Here is a 22,381-nt window from a genome sequence, read left to right as displayed (position 1 = left end):
CCAGTAACACTGTGAGGAACCTTGGAGTCATTTTTGACCAGGATATGTCCTTCAACGCACATATTAAACAAATATGTAAGACTGCGTTCTTCCATTTGCGCAACATCTCTAAAATTAGAAATATCCTGTCTCAGAGTGACGCTGAAAAACTAGTTCATGCATTTATTACTTCCAGGCTGGACTACTGCAATTCATTATTATCAGGATGTCCAAAAAACTCACTGAAAAGCCTTCAGTTAATCCAAAATGCTGCAGCAAGAGTACTGACAGGGACTAGAAAGAGAGAGCATATTTCTCCTGTTTTGGCTTCCCTTCATTGGCTTCCTGTTAAATCCAGAATTGAATTCAAAATCCTGCTCCTCACATACAAGGTCTTAAATAATCAGGCCCCATCTTATCTTAATGACCTTGTAGTACCATATCACCCTATTAGAGCACTTCGCTCTCGCTCTGCAGGCCTACTTGTTGTTCCTAGAGTATTTAAAAGTAGAATGGGAGGGAGAGCCTTCAGTTTTCAGGCCCCTCTTCTGTGGAACCAGCTTCCAGTTTGGATTCAGGAGACAGACACTATCTCTACTTTTAAGATTAGGCTTAAAACCTTCCTTTTTGCTAAAGCATATAGTTAGGGCTGGACCAGGTGACCCTGAATCCTCCCTTAGTTATGCTGCAATAGATGTAGGCTGCCGGGGGATTCCCATGATGCATTGAGTTTTTCCTTTCCAGTCACCTTTCTCACTCACTATGTATTAACAGACCTCTCTGTATTGAATCGTATCTGTTATTAATCTCTGTCTCTCTTCCACAGCATGTCTTTATCCTGTCTTCCTTCTCTCACCCCAACCGGTCGCAGCAGATGGCCGCCCCTCCCTGAGCCTGGTTCTGCCGGAGGTTTCTTCCTGTTAAAAGGGAGTTTTTCCTTCCCACTGTCGCCAAAGTGCTTGCTCATAGGGGGTCATATGATTGTTGGGCTTTTCTCTGTATCTATGAAGCGCCTTGAGGCGACATTTGTTGTGATTTGGCGCTATATAAATAAAATTGAATTGAATTGAATTAATACGGTAGTTTAATATTTTAATTTGCAGAATAATGAGTAGATAAAGCTTTAATATATCAAGACTCTTGCTGTGTAAAACAAGCCAGTGGTGGATTGTAACAGGTGCTTTCTTTCACAATGAAACTATCCAGAGCCAGCGGCTGGTCAGTGAGCTTTTTTAAACTTCTCCTTGTACCCCTGCTTATTTCAAACGATTATTTAAAAGAAAAGAAAATGTTATATATTCTAACTGGATGCCCAAATGATGATGACACCAAATGTGATCCTGTTAATTAACTGACATGAAATTTCTTTCTTTAGTTGGAGATTATCTGTGACTATGACCAATGCTAAGCTAATCTGTTGCTGTCTGTATAGCCTTACACCATAACATTTAACTGAGACATGACACTGTTTCTAATCTTCTGATCTAACCCTCTGCAAACATTTTTTTGAAATGTCAGTGTGACCTTGAAGGCTGATTGTGGTCTCAGGCATTAATGTGATTCTGGAGGTTACACAGCTGAAAACAAGCTGAAGTTCCTCTGATAGAGAAGGAATGTGTAAGCTGCAAAGTGAAGAGAGCTAAGTGTCCTTCACAAGAACTCCGACAGCATAAACACGTTTAGATAGTGAACACATGGACATTCTAATAATGATGGATTGCATTTATATAGCGATTTTCGAGACTTTTTGAGACCCTCAAAGTGCCTTACAATTCCACTATTCATTCACTCTCACACTGGGGGAGGCAAGCTACAGTTGTAGCCACAGCTGCCCTGGGGCAGACTGACAGAATCTCACTAAGGAAGTCAGAGAAACACCATCTCATGTTACCTGCAGGCGGTGATGATGGCCATCACCAGCAGGCGGTAGGTGAAGTGTCTTGCCCAAGGACACAACAACTAAGACTGTCCAAGCCGGGGCTCAAACCGGCAACCTTCTGATTATAAGACGAACGGCCAACTCTTGAGCCACAATCGCCCATTCTCCGAGTTATTTCTCAAGCAGCAAGAAATAATGTGTGCTGTTGGATTGTTATGCAGTGTTTCAGTATTTTATGAAATCATGCAGGAAGAATCTGGAGAAAAAGGAGAAAGCTACATCAGGCTCCAATTACATCGTTTAGTTCTTAAATTTTAAAGAAGGAGCCAAATTGTGTGCTGACAAATACTGTGTTTCTCAGTTCTTTATCAGGATTTTTATTAGGATGAACACACGCTTGCTTTTATCCTGAACAATTAAACAAGTATCAGTAACTATACTGATATTGTCCAGGGATATTGTCCACATGTTCTGTGTGGCATTTAATTTAATTTGTGAGCTGCCATTTAAACACAAGCTTTTTCCCCCCTTTTATTTAAAATTGACATGCCTTCCAAATACAGAGAAGTGGCAAACAGTCGTCTGACCTTTCTCCTTTTCTCCTGAAAGTTCTGATATTATGAATAAAAATATTAAAGTATCAATAAATATATACTCTCTCTATATTTTTATCTTATGTATATTTACATAATGATAAATATTCTATAGAAATACACACTCAAAAATATTAAGGGAACAATCCTTTATCACATCCTTATAGAACATCCTTTATAACTCAGTTAAACCTGAGGGATATCGATCAGGCCAGTTAGAAATATAAACCATTATGAATCTATTTTAGGTGCTTTGGTGCAAATGAAAGTGACAGCAGGTGCACAACAAGCCAAATCCCACAAAGGGAACGGTTTAGCAGGTGGTGGTCACAGACCATTGTTCTCTCCTTATCGGTTCTGACTGATTTTTCTTTCGTTTTGCCTTTTAGTGTCCTTAGCACTGCGCGTAACATGTGACAATACCTGCATCCCATTTGGGTTTCACAGCTATTCCAGCTCCTGTAGGATAAAAGATCCATATGCGCTATTGCAAAATGGTTGCTGTGCCATTTGCTGTGTTTTCCAGTAAAGCCTCAAAAGCGTGAAGATACCAGGAGAGAGCCTGTTACATGATGAGAGCTTGAAAGGGCCATAGAAGGGCCTCAAACCTGCAATATGACCAGTATCTGCTCCTTTGTGTTTTGTTGAGCCCTGGCAGAGCCCTACAGCCCTACTCGTGTGCATGTTTTTGACCAACACCTCCGAAACAGACTCAATGAGCATGGCATTAGGGCCTGACTTCCTTAGTGAGATCTGTCTGTGAAGGTTCTCAGTCATCCAGGTCATCGTAGTCAAAGGAGCTTGCAAAGAAAAGCGTCTGGACTTCTTTAAGTTACTTGAAGACGTTTCACCTCTCATCCGAGAAGCTTCTTCAGTTCTAAGGTCAAATAGTGGAGAGTCCCAGATATAAACCTAGTGGGAGTATCCCCCCACAGAGGGACAAAAGGACCCCCTGATGATCCTCTAATCGCCTGAGCCAAGGTGTGACCATCTGTAAAGGACCCACACCCAGTTTCACACCTTGGCTCAGGCGATTAGAGGATCATCAGGGGGTCCTTTTGTCCCTCTGTGGGGGGATACTCCCACTAGGTTTATATCTGGGACTCTCCACTATTTGACCTTAGAACTGAAGAAGCTTCTCGGATGAGAGGTGAAACGTCTTCAAGTAACTTAAAGAAGTCCAGACGCTTTTCTTTGCAAGCTCCTTTGACTTAGTGAGATCTGTGCTCACAGAAGACTAGCATCCTGCTGCACCATTTGCATTCACCTGAGTACACCAGAACTGGCAGGTCCGCCACTGGCACCCTGTTCTCTTCACAGATGAGAGCAGCTTCACACTGAGCATGTGTGACAGGTGTGAAATAGTCTGGAGACGCCATGGCATCTGTTACAGTTTTATGGATAATATGAGACTCAAAAAAATCTTAGCACTGTACAAACATAACAAAACGCAATTGAATCAGTCTTGTAAACATCCCAGTGGTCCATGTCTACTGTGGAGAAGAGAGGACATAATGATTATAAATATACTGTGGGAATAAACAAGAGGGCTCATCTCACGCAACACCATCTTAAAATAATATACATTAAATCAGCTGAACCGACTAAAATCTTCAAGTGTTGGACACACTCAGCTTGACAAAGCTTCCTTCTAATTCAGAGCAAGCTAATGCCTCAGTCATGAGTAAAAATAGGACCTCAACCTCCTTGCATCCACAAATAAACAATGAATAAATACATTGGTAGTGCCTGATGATTGTATTGAATTTTTTTTCCCATTCTGTGACTGATTACAACTTGCGGTGACAACATGGTTGCCCAGAGCTTGAGGGTGTTGCACAGTCACTCCCACGATTGCACAGGTCGCCTGATAGGAGGCAACCTTTCTGAAACAATTGCAGTCTGACTTGGACAGACTGCAAACACCCTCAGAGAGAGAGATCATCAGCGGTTTGCAAATACTGACATACTGACAAGCAGCCTACAGGAACAAAGCAAGGACTCAGAACATGGAATTAATTGAATTGTATTATGCCAGCCAACCCACTAAGAGAGGTTATATTAATGAGCAGCAGACCAACATCGACAATGATCAACAAGCACTTGGTAGCTCTGTGCTACGATATCAATAAAGGAAAGCTACTACTGAAGCTGAAGATCAGTATAGACACAATGAGTACGGATATAATGAGGTGACCCTGGTACAAGATGTCAGTGTAACTGAATTATATGATGCCCAACCACCTGCAATCACTGCAGCCACTGAGCCGAGGATGAAGATTGTGGCTAGACTCGGTGTTGCAAGATATAAAGATAAAATTACTCACCATCAACACTATTATTATCACTGAGACAAGCAAGTCCACACTGCTCTTCTTAGGCCTCAACCCCCTAAGCTTGCTCATCACAAAGACTGGATGCAGATTAAATTACTGGATGGACAGCAGCCTCCTAACCTCAAGCTGACAGCCACCTCGTCCCTCTCCTCGCCTCCTCTGCACCCAACTAAGCATCGAGTGTGTTCAGCCAGTAACTGAATCTGGAGAGCTGATTTTTATTTTTCACATCAACATTTTGGTTGTTAGCTGAGAGGAAATTGTAAATATTTATCCATACGAATTGAGCACCTGGCAGTAGTTAAATAGGAGTGAGAAGACTCTTTTTCGTAATAACCTTTTCTCTTGTTTATTATTTAAGAACACAGTTTAGATATTTGCCATTTGTTTACTTTCTGTTAGGGAACAACAGGGATCATTAGAGATTTTTGTTCTGCTGCTCTATCCAGCTGCGAGAAGAACAACACAAATCCTTGTTTCCAATCGTCTTCCTCACCAATGCCAGATCCCTCACAAATAAAATGGAGGGGCTATAATTAGAGATTTATTTAACCGCTTTGTCTGGGAGTGTTGTCTACTGATTGTAACTGAATCCTGGCTCCATCCAGATTTCCCCGATGTCTTGGTAGAGTTACTGGGCCAGACATTACACCGCCAGGACCGCAACAAAGATCTGGTTAGGGAAGGGCCGGCAGGCTCTGTGCTTATCTGCTTCAGGATTGGTGCCATAACAGTAGAATTACAGATGGTCACTGCTTAGAGGCCATGTCTATTCAGGGCAGGCACTTTGATCTACCTTGCAAGCTAACGGTAGCCATAGTACATTTACATGTCCCCCAATGCTAATGTTAGCTCAGCACTCAACCGCCTTCAACGTATCATCAGTAAACAGCAGAGAGAGCCTCGGAGGGCGTCCATATTGTTGCTGGGACTTTAACAAGGTATCTCTGAAGTCTGTATTCCCTAAATTCTTCCAACATGCTAACTGTAACTGTACCAGGGGGATCAGGACACTGAACCATGTGTACAGCAACATCAAACAGGCCTACAGGGTAACACCCCTCCCCCACCTAGGACAATCTGACCATCTCTTCTCTGCTCCTCATTCCTGCCCACACCCCCCTCAGGAAACAGCTCACTCCAAACACCCGGGTCATTAAAAACTGGCCAGATGATGAGCTTCTCCGCATACAGGGCTGTTTTGATCTGACAGAGTTGTAAAACATCAAACACCAGGATCTGGAGACCTTCACTCAGTCAGTCCTTTTCTACATTAAGTGCTGTGTAGAGAATGTGACAGTAACCAAAACCATCCGTGGTTTTCCAAACCGAAAACTTTGGATGATAAGTGAAGTACAGGCTCTGATCAGAACTCATAACTCTGCCTTCAGGCTGAGGGACTGTTCTCTGTACAACACTGCCAGAGCCAACCTGAGGAGGGGCATCAAACAGGCAATGAGGCATACAGGATGGGGAGGCTTCCTCACTGATAACAACCCCCGCCAGATGTGGAGAACTCTCACCAACTACAAAGGCCAGAACCCTCCAACCCCCGACGGCAGGTTCAAACTTGCTGTCAGAGGCTAACCTCAAAGCCTTCTTTGTTCGGTTTAAGACCACCCCTCCCCCACACACCCCAGTTTGCCTATAGAGCAAATTGGTCTACAGAGGATGCCATCATCCTTCACAGAGCGCTGAGCCATCTGGAGAACAGGAAGAACTACATCAGTATGCTCTTTGTGGACTACAGCTCAGCAATCAACACCATAATCTCAGACATCCTCACCACCAAACTGGACCACCTTCAGAACCCCCCGTCACTTGCTCCTGGATCAAAGACTTCCTGCCTCCCCCCTGACTGTCACTCAGCACCGGATCCCCACAGGGCTTTGTTCTCAGCACCACCGTGGTTAGGCTCATCTCTGATGGAGATGAGACAGCGTACAGGGCGGAAGTAGAGAACTTGTCCCACTGTTCCTCAGAAAACAACCTGAAGCTGAATGTCCTTAAAACAGAAGAACTCATAATAGACTTCAGGAGGCACAGACAGGTCCACTCCCTTCTCATTAAAAATGGACAATGGGTGGAATCTGTCTCTAACTTCAGGTTTCTGGGCACCCACACCTCTGCCAATTTCACCTGGACCCACAACACCAATGTCCTGGTAAAAAAGGATCAATGGCAGCTGCACTTCCTCCTTTTCCTAAAGAATAACCTTGACCAGAAGCTCCTCAGTGGAGAGCATACTCTCCTACTGCCTTGGTGTTGAGTATGCAGGAGCCACTACTGAGAAGAGGACAGCTGTGAAGTGGGTAACTAACTAACTAAAAAAATCATTGGCTGCCCTCTGCCACCCATGTAGGCCATCCTCCTGTCTCAGGAAAACCAGAGCCATCAAAGGTGACCCCTTGCACCCCGCTCACCACCTGTTTGATCTGCTGCCCTCTGGTTGGCACCTCTGGTCAATCCTAGGGATGAGTACCGGTATCCGGTGCCATTATGTCACCGGTTCTGACATAAACGGTAGTAACCAGACCGAAAAGCAGCGCACATTTCGGTCCTTTATTTCGGTGCTTTTTTTTTTCCTGAGATGTCATGCACTTTGGATTCCAGCCAATCATTTTACCTTTGCCAGCGTAGTAGGCGGGCCCAGGTATGTACGTTATTTGAGAGCAGAGCTACAGATTAAAAATGCCCAAAGCGTAGCAGTCAAAGTCTGGCTGCACTTCACAGCAAAAGATGCAAACTCAGCAGCCTGAAACAAGTGCTTTAAGGTGATACTATGCAAAGGAGGTAACTCCTTGAATCTGATGAAACACCTGGAGACGTATAGCGTTTTGTTAAAAGCCCAGAAATGCCCCGTATTTGATAGCTTGCTGCGAGACCTCACACCGTGCACATCTACTGCGGGTGGGTTGCCTGTTTTCTGACCCGGAGTTAGCAACATCCCCCAAAAACCCGAAGAGGAGAGTCCTGGCCCCTAGCTCTGCCAGTGTAGCAGAAATGATGACGGATGATGATGGCAGCAGCAGCCCTTTTTCACTGAGTCAGTAGCTTAATGTTGTTCATGTGTGATGTACGTTGAGTAGGCTAACCACGTTATTACATTAATGCATGTAAGGTGAACTAGCAAACACCGTCGTAGTTACATGCAGCTGTCTTCTTGTTTGATGGCAGATACTCCCTTCACCCTGGCCAAAAAGGCTAAAATGACCAAAGAAAAAGTGAAAAACAGCTAAACATGAGAGGTTTTTGGACAAAGTTTGCGTTTTTTTCCCATTGTTTAAGCACTGCTTCCAGCCAAGAGTGATGCCATAAATCCCCTATAGCTGCAGAAAAGGCCAACGTTGTTATCTTTTTACAAAAAAACAGCTGAACATGAGAGGTTTTTGGACCAATTTTGTGTTCTCCATTCTTTAAGCACCGGTTCGAGCACCGGTTCGAGCACCGGCACCGTTTCAAAAGTACGAGTTTGGTACTGGTATCGGATAAAACCTAAACAATACCCATCCCTAGTCAATCCCACACCTCCAGACTCACAAACAGCTCCATCCCCTGGGCCATTCGGACTGTCAATAAACACTATCCCTTCCCATGACACCATGGAGAGTTTCTACCGTGAACAGGTAGCAGTGCTTCTTTTTTCTTTGGGCATAATGGCATAATGAAGGGTGTGCCTTCAGTGCTTCCTTAAGGAGTGCACATCATAATCTAGATATTAAAATCTTTCTTTTCACCCTTACTGTCAGTTTTAATAACTCAGAGAGGACATGAAGATTGAGATCAGAACAGTCTTGGATTGCTATGAAGTAACACACAGACTAATCATTAATTAGTAACAGCGGATGAGCAGCTGATGTTTATTTTACCCAGTGGTGCTAGAAATTAGAAGCTGTGCAGCAGTGAGGTTGAGAGATGTGGAGTAGCCCTGCAGCAGAATGCTGAGGTACAGCAGTGTGTCTGCACCGATGTTCTTCTGTGGATGCTGGCTGCCTTTTGTTCTTTTGTTGTGTCAAGATGATCCCATTATGCTTTAATAGTGTTAAGCTCTGAGCTCTGGAGAGTCCAATCCATGACTGATAGTACTCCATTGTGTGTTTTTTCAATCCAGGTATGCTTTTACTGCATTTTAAGTGTGTTTGGGATCATTGTTGTGCTTAAAAAATAAAGTTGCTGCCAGTCAGATTATTTCTAGATGGTATTGCATATTGGATTAAAATCTGACTTCTTTGAGCGTTTGGTTTCCGGGGTGTATGTGAGCAGGTTGTTGAATTTACGTGTGAGGAATTTAATTGAGTGAGTGGCCATGAATACCTGCGCCTATGAAATAATTTAATTTCATGTGAAATCATTTTCTCTCGTGCGCCACTTTTGACACAAATATAATTCCATGATGCTCCTCTTTTGTTCAGCTGGCACTGTATATTTATGTGTTACTACAGGCTACAGTAATAGAGTGCAACATTAAATCTCCCATCACCCTCCTCTTCCTCTGCCAGCTGCAGCTGTAGGGCCTAAAACTTATTTTGGTTAAAACCTCCCACCTTCCCCTCAAGTGCACACAGACACATGGAGTCAGGCCTCTTATCTCTGAGAAGAGGCAGGCAAGAGGCTGCACATCCCAGGAAACAGGGGAGATGTCGAAGAAGACTGTCTAATATGAGGATTTGTGAGTCTGCTTAGGATGTCAGCTGTACCCGTATGTGTGGCATGATAGATGGTGGATGGGGGGGGGGGGGGGGGGGGGGGGGGAGTAACACAAAATTTGTATCTTGGTGCCAAATAGTGAGGGCAGCATTGTTTAAATATGTCGTCCAGCCATTTGCAAACGTATGGCAGCCGCAGTCCACCACAACACAGTGCTCAGAAAAACTAAAGGAACACTTTGAAAACACATCAGATCCCAATGAAAAGAATAAAATCATGTATCTTTATCTATGGTTACCTACATATATGGACTGGGTAATGTGATAGGAACAAAAAGATGCTACACTGTTTGATGGAAATGAAAATGATCAACCTACAGAGGGCTAAATGTAAAGCCACCCCAAAATTCAGAGTGAAAAAATGATACAGCGGGCTAGTCCTGTCATGGTTCCGAGTCTGTTGCTTAGAGTTCTGCGGTGTCCGAGTTTTGAAGTTCTGTTGAAATATCTTTAGGTTGTTACGTTCACATTTCATGTATTATTCCGGAACTCCTGTTGTAACTTTCTTGTCTCAGTTACTCTCCTCTTATGTCCTGTTAATTTTAGTCTTGTCTCTGTATCTCTCTGTGGTTTCTGATGTCATATTGAAAAAAAGGGGGGAAGAGCTAAAACAATCAAACTGAGGATGACCTGAGGGGCTGCACCAAGAACCAAGTCATGCAGGGTCACTCTAGATTCTTTTGGTGCTTTTTTGTAGCCTTTATTTTTGTAGGACAGCAGAGAACAGACAAGAAAGCTGGAAAAAAGGCCAAGAGGAAGACCTGCAGGAAATGGACCGAATGCAGATTGGAACTTGGGCCTCTTGGCATATGGGTCGCCTGCTCTAAGAAGAAAACCCGTGCACACAGCTATCTGAGGAACACTCAGAAACACAGAATCTCTGTTTAAGATAAAGTACCTAAGACTTACCTCAAATGGCTCAGCTAAGGCTCTAGAGCTGACGTAGAGAGGGTTGGGGATGGAGACCAGTGTGGGTTTGGGCCTACCTCCTGTTGCACCATCCTCATCCTCATTCTGTGACAGAGAAAAGATGACTCAGTATTAATCCACGATAAAACTATTAATAATTCACTGCTTAAGTATGTCTTGAAGGGAAAAAATAACTTTATTAGCTCATCAAAACCTTGTAAGTGCTTTTTAGCATATTTAACTTAAGTTTCCATTCATGCATTGTTTTTATGACCCAGTTAAATTTATTTTGACTCCCCATTCATTTAAACTGGAGCTTCAAAATAACTGCCCAGAGGTGTTACAAAATCAAGTGGGACAACATAGCTCTAGAGGGACTTAGTTATAAGTAATTCTGGTGGGGAAATAATCTATGAATCACATGCAGCTAATGAGGCAAAAATGTAAAAAATAAAAATACTGTAACCAGGACAACAAGGAGCAGTGTGTGTGTGTCTCACTCTGAAGTAGTGGAAGCGGAAGGCATCAGTCTTGTGTTTGAAGACATAGCAGCCGAGTGCAGCCAGTGCACACACCAACATCAACGTCACCAAGATGGCCGTCACTGTTGTGCTTGAGTGGGCGTGGCCCGGGGAAGTGTCATGGTAGCTCTGCAGAGGACGTGAGGAAAAGACAAGAATCAGTAAAATAAAACCATCTAATCCTCACCACACACACTTCTGTTTAGCTCTAATCACTATGACAACACTTTGCTCCACTGTTGCCATGGTGACGTGATTCTGCTGGGTCATCACGACCAGCTTCATTTTCCCAGATGATGATAAAAATTTAATTGATGGATTAAAGCACAAGGATTTCAGTTATTGTGAAGGTCGCACATTGACTCATTACACAAACACTATGTTGGTTCACACTGAAGTTGTTGAATAGGTCCCCATACATTAGAGCTTTTCAGTGTTTGTGTATTGCTGGTTTCAACTTAAATTAGTTATCTGGAAATATCTGTGTAGTTATTTCGGGTGTTCTCCAGTAGAGCAACACCTGTTAGCAAAGTGACATCATATTAAAACCCAAGTTTTTAGGACCATCCATCGAGCCATCGATCTATCCAACCATCTGTCTCTTCCACTTATTCTCATTGGCAATTCCACATTGGTAACCTCTTCTCCTGAGCAACTCATGCTGGAGATAAGAGATGAGCAAACACTAAAACATAACCCACTGAGAAGTTAATTATCTGAAAATTGGCAACAACATTTTCAGTAACTTGTTAACAAACCGCCTAAACTCTTGTGGCCCATTTTGCTAGCTTTCTCACTTTAGCAAACAGCAATGTACAACAAAGGAGATGTCACATCCACTGGCACAAGCATCGTTTTGGTGTTGTTTCAGCCGGCTGTGCACCTCTTTGTTTTTGTAACCTTGTTTGTTGCGAGTATATAATAATGATTTATTTGAATCCCTGCTTGTAATTCTTTGATTAAATTCTGTTTTATTTATGTAGTGTCAAATCATGACAGCAGTTAACTCAATGTGCATTATGTTGTAAGGTAATAACCCCACAATAATACAGAGAAAACCTCAACATTCAGACAACCCCCGATGAGCAAGCACTTAGCAATAATGAAAAGGAAAAACATCCTTTTTAACCAAAGAAACCTCCAGCAGAACCAGGCTTACGGAGGGGGCGACGAGAGGAAGGAGGAAGACACAATAAAAGGCATACTGCAGAAGAGAGCCAGACATTAATAACAACTAATAATCAAATGGAGAGTGGTGTATAAACACACAAAGAGTAAATAGTGAAGAAGAAACACTGGGAAGCCAATCTAGGTCTATTGCAACATAACCCGGGAGGATCACCTGATTCACTCAGTATCTGGTTAGATACTATATTTCTAAGATTTTTAGGGCTGACTAAATTAACCTCAGTTTTATCTGAATTTAGAAGCAGGAAATTAGAGGCTATCCAGGTCTTTATGTCTTGAAGACATTCCCGTGTGTCATCTGGTAGATAAAAGAAGGTATCATCTGCATACCAATGAAGTCTGTTGGACTGTATAATTAACCTTAGTGTGTGAAGAAGACTCCCAATTTACTTAAATAAACTGGAGTCTATTAAATAGAAGTAACCACTGCTGCGAAGTACATTTAATACCTGAGGTAGGTTCAAATCTTTTTAGTAAAATGCAGAACAAGAACAGACATGAGTCCACTGCCAGAGGCCATAAGAAGATCATTTGTAACCTTCAGTAAAGCTGTTTCTGTGCTGTGATGAGCTCTGAAGCCTGACTGAAACTCTTCAAATAAGCCATTCCTCTGCAGATAATCTGTCAGCTGTTTTGCAACTACTTTTTAAAGAATTTTTGAGATATAGGAAGGTTTCAGATTGTCTTGTAACTAGACAACACTGTTGGGCCAAGTAATGGCTCTTTAAGTAATGATTTAATTACTGCCACCTTAAAGGCCTGTGGTATCTAACATTTTAATAGAGATAGATTGATCATATTTAAGATCAAAGCATTACTTAATGGTAGGACTTCTTTGAGGAGTCTTCTAAGAATGAGGTCTAATAGACAGATTGATGATTTGAAAGAAGTAATTATTTGAACTTAACTCAGAAAGATCAATTGAAGAGAGAGTCTAAATAAATATCAGAAGCACTGACAATAATAATGTGTTACATCTAAGTAACACAGAAGTAATAATAGAAGATGGCTAAGCATTTGTTGCCTGTTTTCTCTGAGCTACTTGAAGAGATAATGGTGATAAGAAAAGTCAAACCATACAGCAAGAAGCATCCCATCATGGGAAACTTCCTGTCAAACAGTGGGGATATCCCTTAGCTTCCTCTGAATGCCACAAATGGAGCTGTTGGCAGAGAGGCACCTTTATCCAAAACCCCCTCTATCTTTGTTGACCCGACCCTCCACTCCAATGCAGACCTAGTATCTCTGATAAATGTTCCAAGGCAGTGGTTTTTCTCATTGAGGTTCCTCAACACATCTTCTATACTAAAGGCTTACTAACTTGAGCTAGAACATGATGTGACAGCTAAAACAGATACCATATTGTGGGAAGTAATCTGTATTATAACTGACTACATCCTCCATCACCGCAAAGTGGTGATACAGGCTACTGGGACAGCCTCATGTTCTGGTTGGGTCCCATGGTTCTCCCGGAGCAGGGACTAATTTTGGTCACCTATCTGAAGACTAAGGAAAAAGTGGCACCCAAAGTCTGAACACTGGAGGCATGGTTACAGAAAGAAAAGGGTTTTTAATATGTAATTTCAACAAAATTAAGAAAGCACAGATGGAAGAACAAGGACAGATACTGAGAGACAGGACTATAAATACACATTTATAAACAGTGCAGAAAAATCAGGGAAGCAGTGAGGTAAGAAGACAAAGACAGGAAGTAAAACAAAAGATATACAATGTGAAGCGTATACTAAAACAAGGAAGGAAGGAAGGAAAAACATAGCTAAATAAAGACAAGAAAACCTTTGGGATGGGGAAAAGGTGAATAGGGGCGAAGAGGGAAAGAGAGTAAATAAATGAAGAGGAACAAACAAACAAGCAAAAAAACAACAACACACAGTCCAGCCGTTCATCCTTTATTAAGGACGAATTAAGATGACTCAGCAGGTATTAAAATAACTGTAGAGAGAGTAGCAAATCTGTCCAGATCTAACCATCATGTTGTGGTATCTGTTTGATATATTTCCACTAAATGCCAGAGAGTCTATTAAGACTGTGAGCATGTGAAGATTTATCAGAGTTCACGCTGTTACTCTGGACAGCCCATCGTTCACCATGCACTGATTTCTGCTATGGCAGCATTGCACATCACAACAAACATCAGAAACTGCTACAGGTCAAACTGGGATAACCAAACACTTTGATTCTAATAGACTTACCATATAAAGACTTAAACACCTGTTAGTCGAACAACATTAAGGATTCAGACAACCCCTAATTTATCTCTCTGTAGACGACAGTGAGGGCTCACACATGACAAGTGTGCCATAATCATTTATACTGATAATTTAAGCACACTGGACTCATTGCAGCCTTCTAATGCAGGATAAGTGTCCAAAAGTAAAAACAAAACAGCGTCAATACTGTTGCAGCATCTCCATCACTGTCATCTAATAATCTCTAAGCTTTCGGAGCGATAGATCATTGAAGTGATGGTAAAGAACACCTGCAAACTGGCCGTGGTTTGTGCGCCAAGTTACAAAAACCAGCTTGGCAGGTGTCAGCAGTTGTAAAGTCTTTTTGAGCGCACCCCAAAGGGAGAAGCTGATAAAAGAACAGTAGGATCCTGTGTTCAGAGTTTGATTCCAAACTTCATAAAACATTAGCTTCTTCTGCACTGATCTCGACCTGGTGTTAGCAAAACTTTATTTTATTTTATTTATTCTTGAGGGGTGGGAGTGTTTTTTAGTGTGAAGGGTGAAAACTAACGTTCATAGTATAATTAACAGGAAACCAGTGATGTGTCAAGGGATTTAGGTAACTAACCGGGTCGTTCCATCTCAAATAATCTAATTTTTAGAACACTTTCTACTTGTCCAACGTGTAACCACGGTGACTTCTGTTCCCACTTCCGCTAGTCCCTTTATTGTGGCGGGAATGAACCCCATATAACTTCCGGGTCAATCAGCTGCATCTTCCCTGCTTCCCCGGCTGCTGTTGTCCCTGTGGTTGGCGTACTTGTCAGATATTGACAAATTTTACATTGCATACTAGTTGACAGCGTGCAATAACCCGGCCGATTCATTCATCTTTACACTACCTCACAATCGACTCAACGGTGAGTTATTTGTTTGTTTTGTTCGGTCGCAATCACTGTAAATGCGGAGCGGCGGTCGCACATCCTAAAATGCCGGTAAGCTGATGGTAGGCTAGCGACAGTAAGTTGAATTACTGGTTTTATTCATTGAATATTGTTGTCTTTGTTTATTCTACTATGGCCGAATTTCGAATTAACGTATCTAGAGTTGAACGAGTGATTTGATTTCTGTAGTTTTGTCCGTTTTGGATGTTTTTTGTTACTTTTCTGATGAAATGCCAAAACGGCCTATGAGATTTTGCATTGAGTTAAAATCCATTTAGATTATTGAATCTGTTGCGCAACATCTGTGATTAAATGAGTTTTGTAAATATATCTGAATAACTGTGGATAATGTTTATTAGCTTTATTGCTGATATACTTTGATGGGACCCATGATAATGTTTTTCTATAATAGTATTTTGAATGAGATTCGTTATAAGAGAAGATGGTTTATTGATTGTTGTATGACACATGGCATTAATTACTTGACTTTGTTATTTATGGAGTTATGTATTTATTTTGTCACAGCAGTAGAATGCTGTTTCATTTTCTTCTGTGAATGATAATTTATGTTTTTGACCTTGTTTAGGTCAGGTTTTTTTCCCCGCGATCAGCCCTGATCAGCGCGGGATGGCGAGCCACCCGACCACCGCTATGTTGCGGTAGGAATCATAAACCTATGGACTGAATTACAAAAACTGTTGTCACATGACCTATCACAGGTCCATGGAACTGAACCAAATCTCATACTGGACTAAACCTCATCCCACCTCCTTTTGGACCATAATAAGCTGTTTTGTATTGTTAGCATTATTTTGTTTGTGATATATTATACATATATTTTTTTTGTATATCTGTCTCTATATTTATCATAACAAACACAATATATATATATATTTTTGAGCTCTACTTTTGGTTTCCTGTGTTTTCTTCGCACACTCAGGCTCCATAGTCGAGACTACTTCTGAAAGCTCATTGTCTATGTAGCTGCAGTCGGGCGCCCTGGTCCTTCAACCGCGTTACAAACGCCAGTTTAAAAATTTTATGGTCCAAAATTTTAACATATATGAATTCTGTGATATTTCAGCTTCATATATTAAATACTTTTCAAGACATATTTTTTGGAAAAATGTATCGACTAACTTGCAGATTGTTTTTCTGAGTTTTTTCACAATTTTAAAGTGTCTCTGAGTATTGGATAGATAAATTATGAAAAAAACAATTTAAGCAGTTCTGCAAAGACCCACATTTGAGAACAAACTAATATAGAACTTCACTTTGGAAAAGGAAACTAGTGACAATTTCTAAAAGTTATATAGTTGAATTTCACAATAATGCAAAATGAAACCTGTAGAATACTTTTTAACAGGAAGTTCTCAGTTACAAAAATGTCATATTCATTTAACTTTAGCATGGATTGAGGAAATATGAAGTACCAGAAAAGACATCAGCAGATTGTCCAATCTGAACAGAACAAACTCTGGAGTCTCCAAATGGCACTGGAAGTAAAATATTTTGTTTAATACATGCATATTTGTAAGTTTTGAGTGCTCACTATTCTTGCATTTGTGAACGGTGCTGAATAGCAGAAGTGATACCATATCCACTGGCACAGCCTGTGCATTGATGTTGTTTTGGCATGACCGGCCATGTTAAAGTGTATATAACAAAAAAGTTGAGTTGCAATTTTTGTGACTTTGTGCTGGTGGTGCTGCCACTGCAGCCGGAGTGAAAACAAGCTTTTACGAGTGCGTTGGATTTTACCACCGTTTTAATAATATATCAATACAGAAGCTTAAAGATTGGCAGCTTATACATAAGGAGATGTTGCAATAGTCTGAAAAGAGGAAAGTTTCTGGGAAAAAAAGAAAAACATTGATTTTTGTGCCCCTGGTTTTTACTTCTCCTCCAGTGCTGACCAGAAGGCTTCGTCTAAGGCTAACACCTGCATGAATACTGCAGTAAGTACTCCCATCCTCACTGCTGGTATTAATGGTATGAAGCTGAAGCTGTCTGCACATGAAACGAACACTGAAGCACTCAAAAACACCCCACAGACTGGCTAACTAACTCTTGATCATTTTCCTCTCATTTTTCATCTATTTGTTCTGTTAACAGTTCAGCTTTATTTAATGTCACTGTTTACATTTATTTTTAAGTAGTATAAAGCTTATTTACTTAATACTGGTATTGGACTGATACTCATTATTGGCAGATATCTTATCCCAGTGTTTCTGTATCTTATTTTTTATGTGTATGGGGTGGGAGTGGTATTCATTATTCAAAGGCTAGAATATAAACCTTCTGAATGGAGAATCTATCATCTACACAATGTTGTGCAGTAGGTTGTTTGCAGCTTGCAGGCACTTTCAAGCCCATTTTCAGCAGGTTTATTTACAGAGTTAAGCACCTCTTAGAGTCCATCCCTTACTCAGTTTGTAGGTGAATTTTCACTGGTTCAAACAAAAGCAGCAGGTTTTGTGTATAATGTGAATCTCCTTGTGATCAGGATTTGTAGCTCTGGCAGAAAAAAGTCTCTAGAATAAAAGCCAATTTAGGATATTTGACACTGATCTGCTGCACTTGAGTGTGGTTAGTTGTTTTTGCCTGACTCAAACCTGTGATTCAGACTTCAGTATATGCCTGATGGTTTCTAGTGTTTCTGAGAATTCAGCGACCTTCTGTAGATGTACGATAACCTGACCATGCTCAGAGGAGGAGACCATAAAAAAACAGCCTGTTTTCGGTTAATCCCTGAGGCTCCACAGTGTCTCTACTCTTACACTTGGGAATATGCTTAAAATAAAAAAGTGTTCTATTCAGCAGATATTTAGGAATCTGCAGCTGCAGCAGTGTTTATGCCAGCAGGCAGTGATGGTTTTAAACCTTTAAAAACACATTTTAATAATTTACTGCCTCAAATTAATTAAATTGTGCCTTTTTTTAAATTTTCTTTTTTTTATTATTATTATTATTTAATAAGGAACATAAGATAAAACAACCTATGAGAACACAAATGAACCAAAATAAACAAGTAATTGAAAATAAACAAACGGGTGTACCATCTAGTCATATATACATATATACACACATATGTAGACATATATATATATATATATATATATATATATACACGCATATACATATACATACACACAAATTGTGCCTTTTTTTAAAAAAAAAAAAAAAAAATTGTTTTAAAATGTATGACTTGACTCAGCCCTTCTTTTGCACAGCTAGCTCTCATCATGTAGAATTAAAAAAATAGAACCTTTCTCTACCTGAACTCCCGAAAATAGCAGGCATAAAACGGAAGCTCACCTGTATTTCTTAGTGTGGAATATATGAATCACATTTAAAATTTGTGCATAATCCCAGCTAATGAGTTGACAAAAGGTGCAGCTGCTCATTAGTTGGGTGAAACAGGTTGGACCACCCTATAAAACAACTTGTTAGCTAATTGATGACGTACTGAACCTGCTTCTTGTTACTTAAGGCGGTATCTTTTTTCAGCCGCCATTCTTAGGCTGTACAGGTTTATATTAGCACTATTCACAGGTACTATGTCTTCTATTTTACCCTTGGAGATAATAATAATAATAATAATAATAATGGATTGGATTTATATAGCGCTTTTCAAGGCACCCAAAGTGCTTTACAATGCCACTATTCATTCACTCTCGCATTCACACACTGGTGGAGGCAGCTACGGTTGTAGCCACAGCTGCCCTGGGGCAGACTGACAGAAGCGAGGCTGCCATATCGCGCCATCGGCCCCTCTTGCCATCACCAGAAGGCGGTAGGGTAAAGTGTCTTGCCCAAGGACAGATCATCACTGAACAAAGGTGGTAGCCTATGACACCAGCAATCAGTCACCTACACTGCACCTAAATTCAAAATACATTTTTTTTTCTTTTTGTGCACTCATGTTGCATGCAGAACAAAAATGGTAGAGTGTCTTTTCGGGAGTGAAGATATGGACACTACTTGTATTCATTTTTTCCACAAAAAGACATGGCGTGATGGTGAAATGCAAACTGCGTCCAGGACAAAAATAAGACAGCTTTGCCTTTTTGCAAACATCTGCACAGACAGCATGCTAATGCAAAATTAACCGAAAGCAGAGTGATATTAAAGCCAAGAGTATGTGGATCCGAGCACAGCACCCAGAGCCTTCAACAGGTAGCAAACTGATGAACAGTCAGGTTGCAGTCTCTGCTTTCTAACTGTTCATGTTTCTACAGTAGAATCACTGTGGTGATCGCTTTGAAGTCTCTTTGGGCTCATTTTCAACTTTGCTTTGTGTTGTTGATTTTGTGTTAATTATGAGAGAATACGTTTCAGATCATTTTGTGGAGTAAGGATAATTTAGACAAAGAAATAATGTAACAAATTACTCTCTCCAGGGAGTAATTAACAAACTGTATTATGTTAAGAAAAGTAATGAGTAATGTGTAATACATTTACTTTTTGTTGAGTAATGATAATGACCCTAACACTGGATGTTCACAACTCACATGAGTCGATGTCTCATAACAGATTCACACAGTGACTCATGTCACCATTAACAGCTCACATGATTATAGTGGGGCAAAACAACTAAGGGCTTAAAACTTGAGACTCTCCATTAGTTGTTTTAAAAGTGAAGAAACATCTCATATGAGAGGTTAAGCAAAAAGAAGTCCAGCTGCCTTCATTTCAAGTGTTTAAGGTGGCAAAAGTTTCAAATAATGAGATCTGTGTGAGCCAAAAGCTCAGGCTTCAATGGATCTATACTGATCATTTGTTTACTCTGGGATATGCATTATGTCAAAGGAAGGGGATAACAGAAGCCCCACCCACCTGCTGTCCAAACCAGCCATTCAGAAGAAAGTTGACTTAAAGTAAAAACAGGTCCTTTCACCAGCACTAGGGCACCATATCAACACCCAGAATATGATACATGAGGACTAAGACAATAATCGCAATATTTAAAAAAAAAAGAAAAGAAGAAATATCCATATTGTGGTTTTAATACACATTATAAAAATACCATAAAATAAGGGGAGATGTTGCAGAGAGCTGGTATGACAGAGGAGCGTGTTAGGGATAAGGTCCCAAGGGAGGCATGTGATCTGCTGTGTTGACCCTTAAAGGGAGCAGAGAGGAAGAAGAAGAAACAAGCTGAAACATCTTGTTTTAGACAGACGGTGAACTGAAGGGCTCCACTAAGACTCACCATCAGATGAATAAAAATTTTAACTCTAAATCATCCCAAGATACTCTATTAAAGCCCAAGAGCAGAAATATGGATTTTTGAAAAGAACATATTCACTCCCCTTTCTCAGTCGTGTGTCTTGTTTTTCCTGTAGGTTCTTCCTTGTATTTCTACTTTCTTGCTTTCTGCCATATTTCCTGTGTCTGCCTTTGTTTTCGTGTGCATTCTGTCTCCCTATTGTCTCCTTGTTTTGCCTCCAGCAATTCAGAACAATGTTACCGTAAAGGAAGAAGAGCTAAACCAACTTGCTTCAGACAGAGGACAAACTGATCGGCTGCACCAAGGCTCAGTGTAAGATAAACGAGGATTATTTTGAACTGAAATCACAGTTACTCTTGTAAAGCCCAAGAATCAAACTATGGATATAATATAACTATAACATATTAACTGATAATTTATGGCAAAGGGGTGGGATAAAATACGTGTTTACTTCTTTCCACTCCCTTTCAACATGTAAATTAATCAGAACGTTTTTTTTTTTTGTATGTAATTTGTATTGTTTTTCTTTCTTATTTTCTTTTCTAAATGTACTTGTATATTGTTCACATGTTTAAATAAATTACCAATCAATCAATCAATGGAACTGGAAATTTGCCTAATAGGTTGACTTTAATCTGTTCCATTTCTTTCACTGTCAAAGTTGAGCACATGCGAAAGATCTGAGATGAGAGAGTGTGAAACCACCTCGGCCCACAGTCAGTATGTGGAGAAGTGGATTTAAACTGAGCACTGTGGATTTTGGGTGATTAAATAGCTGTTATTTTGCCAGAGGTTCCATAAAATGATTCTATTGTGACCCAATCGTCATAATTTGAGTCCCACATCATGAATATTGATCAGAGCTCTGATGTTATCTGACAGAAAATGCAGCAGATTGAATCTTTATTTCCTGGAACCTGTTCCAAGAAACTAAACACAGCCATCTGCTCTCTGCCACTACCCCCCCAGCAACAACACACGGCAGCCTATCAGGAGGCGCTGCACAACAGAGGGGGAGGTTGTGGTGGTGCCTCCTGGTGGCTATGGTTAGAACTGCAGCTCTTCCCGATACAGCAAGCGCCTCATCGCACTTTTAACAAGCAATAGAGTGAAAAACTGTTTCTTCTGTGCAGCAAAATGTTTCTTTACACTCTGAGAGCAGGAGGATTTAGCACTTCTGCTGTTAAACTGGGCCTATTGAGCTTCCTTGTAATTTCATATATATATACTGTTATCATGACCAATGCTCACATTAAACAGTAGGATATCCTTGATTCAATTCAATTCAATTTTATTTATATAGCGCCAAATCACAACAAACGTCGCCTCAAGGCGCTTTATATTGTACAGTAGATTGCACAATAATAGATACAGAGAAAAACCCAACAATCATATGATCCCCTATGAGCAAGCACTTTGGCGACAGTGGGAAGGAAAAACTCCCTTTTAACAGGAAGAAACCTCCGGCAGAACCAGGCTCAGGGAGGGGCGGGGCCATCTGCTGCGACCGGTTGGGGTGAGAGAAGGAAAACAGGATAAAGACATGCTGTGGAAGAGAGACAGAGGTTAATAACAGATATGATTCAATGCAGAGAGGTCTATTAACACATAGTGAGTGAGAAAGGTGACTGGAAAAGAAAAACTCAATGCATCATGGGAATCCCCGGCAGCCTACGTCTATTGCAGCATAACTAAGGGAGGATTCATGGTCACCTGGTCCAGCCCTAACTATATGCTTTAGCAAAAAGGAAAGTTTTAAGCCTAATCTTAAAAGCAGAGATAGTGTCTGTCTCCCGAATCCAAACTGGAAGCTGGTTCCACAGAAGAGGGGCCTGAAAACTGAAGGCTCTCCCTCCCATTCTACTTTTAAATACTCTAGGAACAACAAGTAGGCCTGAAGT

General features: G+C 40.9%; 1 protein-coding gene and 1 long non-coding RNA gene across 3 annotated transcripts in view; one reads left to right on the top strand and one right to left on the bottom strand.

Annotated features, from left to right (window-relative positions):
* The window catches only part of stab1 (stabilin 1), a 183,789-nt gene that overhangs the window by 5,911 nt on the left and 155,497 nt on the right, over positions 1–22,381 (bottom strand). For both annotated transcript variants that reach the window (XM_085158702.1, XM_085158703.1), the window contains 2 exons: positions 10,903–11,052; positions 10,403–10,507 (listed from right to left, as the gene is read on the bottom strand). In XM_085158702.1, the coding sequence (XP_085014828.1) occupies positions 10,403–10,507; positions 10,903–11,052 (255 nt within the window). The remainder of the gene's footprint in view (positions 1–10,402; positions 10,508–10,902; positions 11,053–22,381) is intronic.
* Positions 1,058–9,527, top strand: LOC146518125 (uncharacterized). Its single transcript, XR_014873978.1, has 2 exons — positions 1,058–3,216; positions 3,688–9,527. It is a non-coding gene; the product is annotated as an uncharacterized LOC146518125 (long non-coding RNA).

This window comes from Neolamprologus multifasciatus, chromosome 5, assembly GCF_963576455.1.
Source record: "Neolamprologus multifasciatus chromosome 5, fNeoMul1.2, whole genome shotgun sequence".
In the NCBI taxonomy this organism is placed as follows: Eukaryota; Metazoa; Chordata; class Actinopteri; order Cichliformes; family Cichlidae; genus Neolamprologus; species Neolamprologus multifasciatus.
This window is presented reverse-complemented; position numbering and strand designations above follow the sequence as displayed.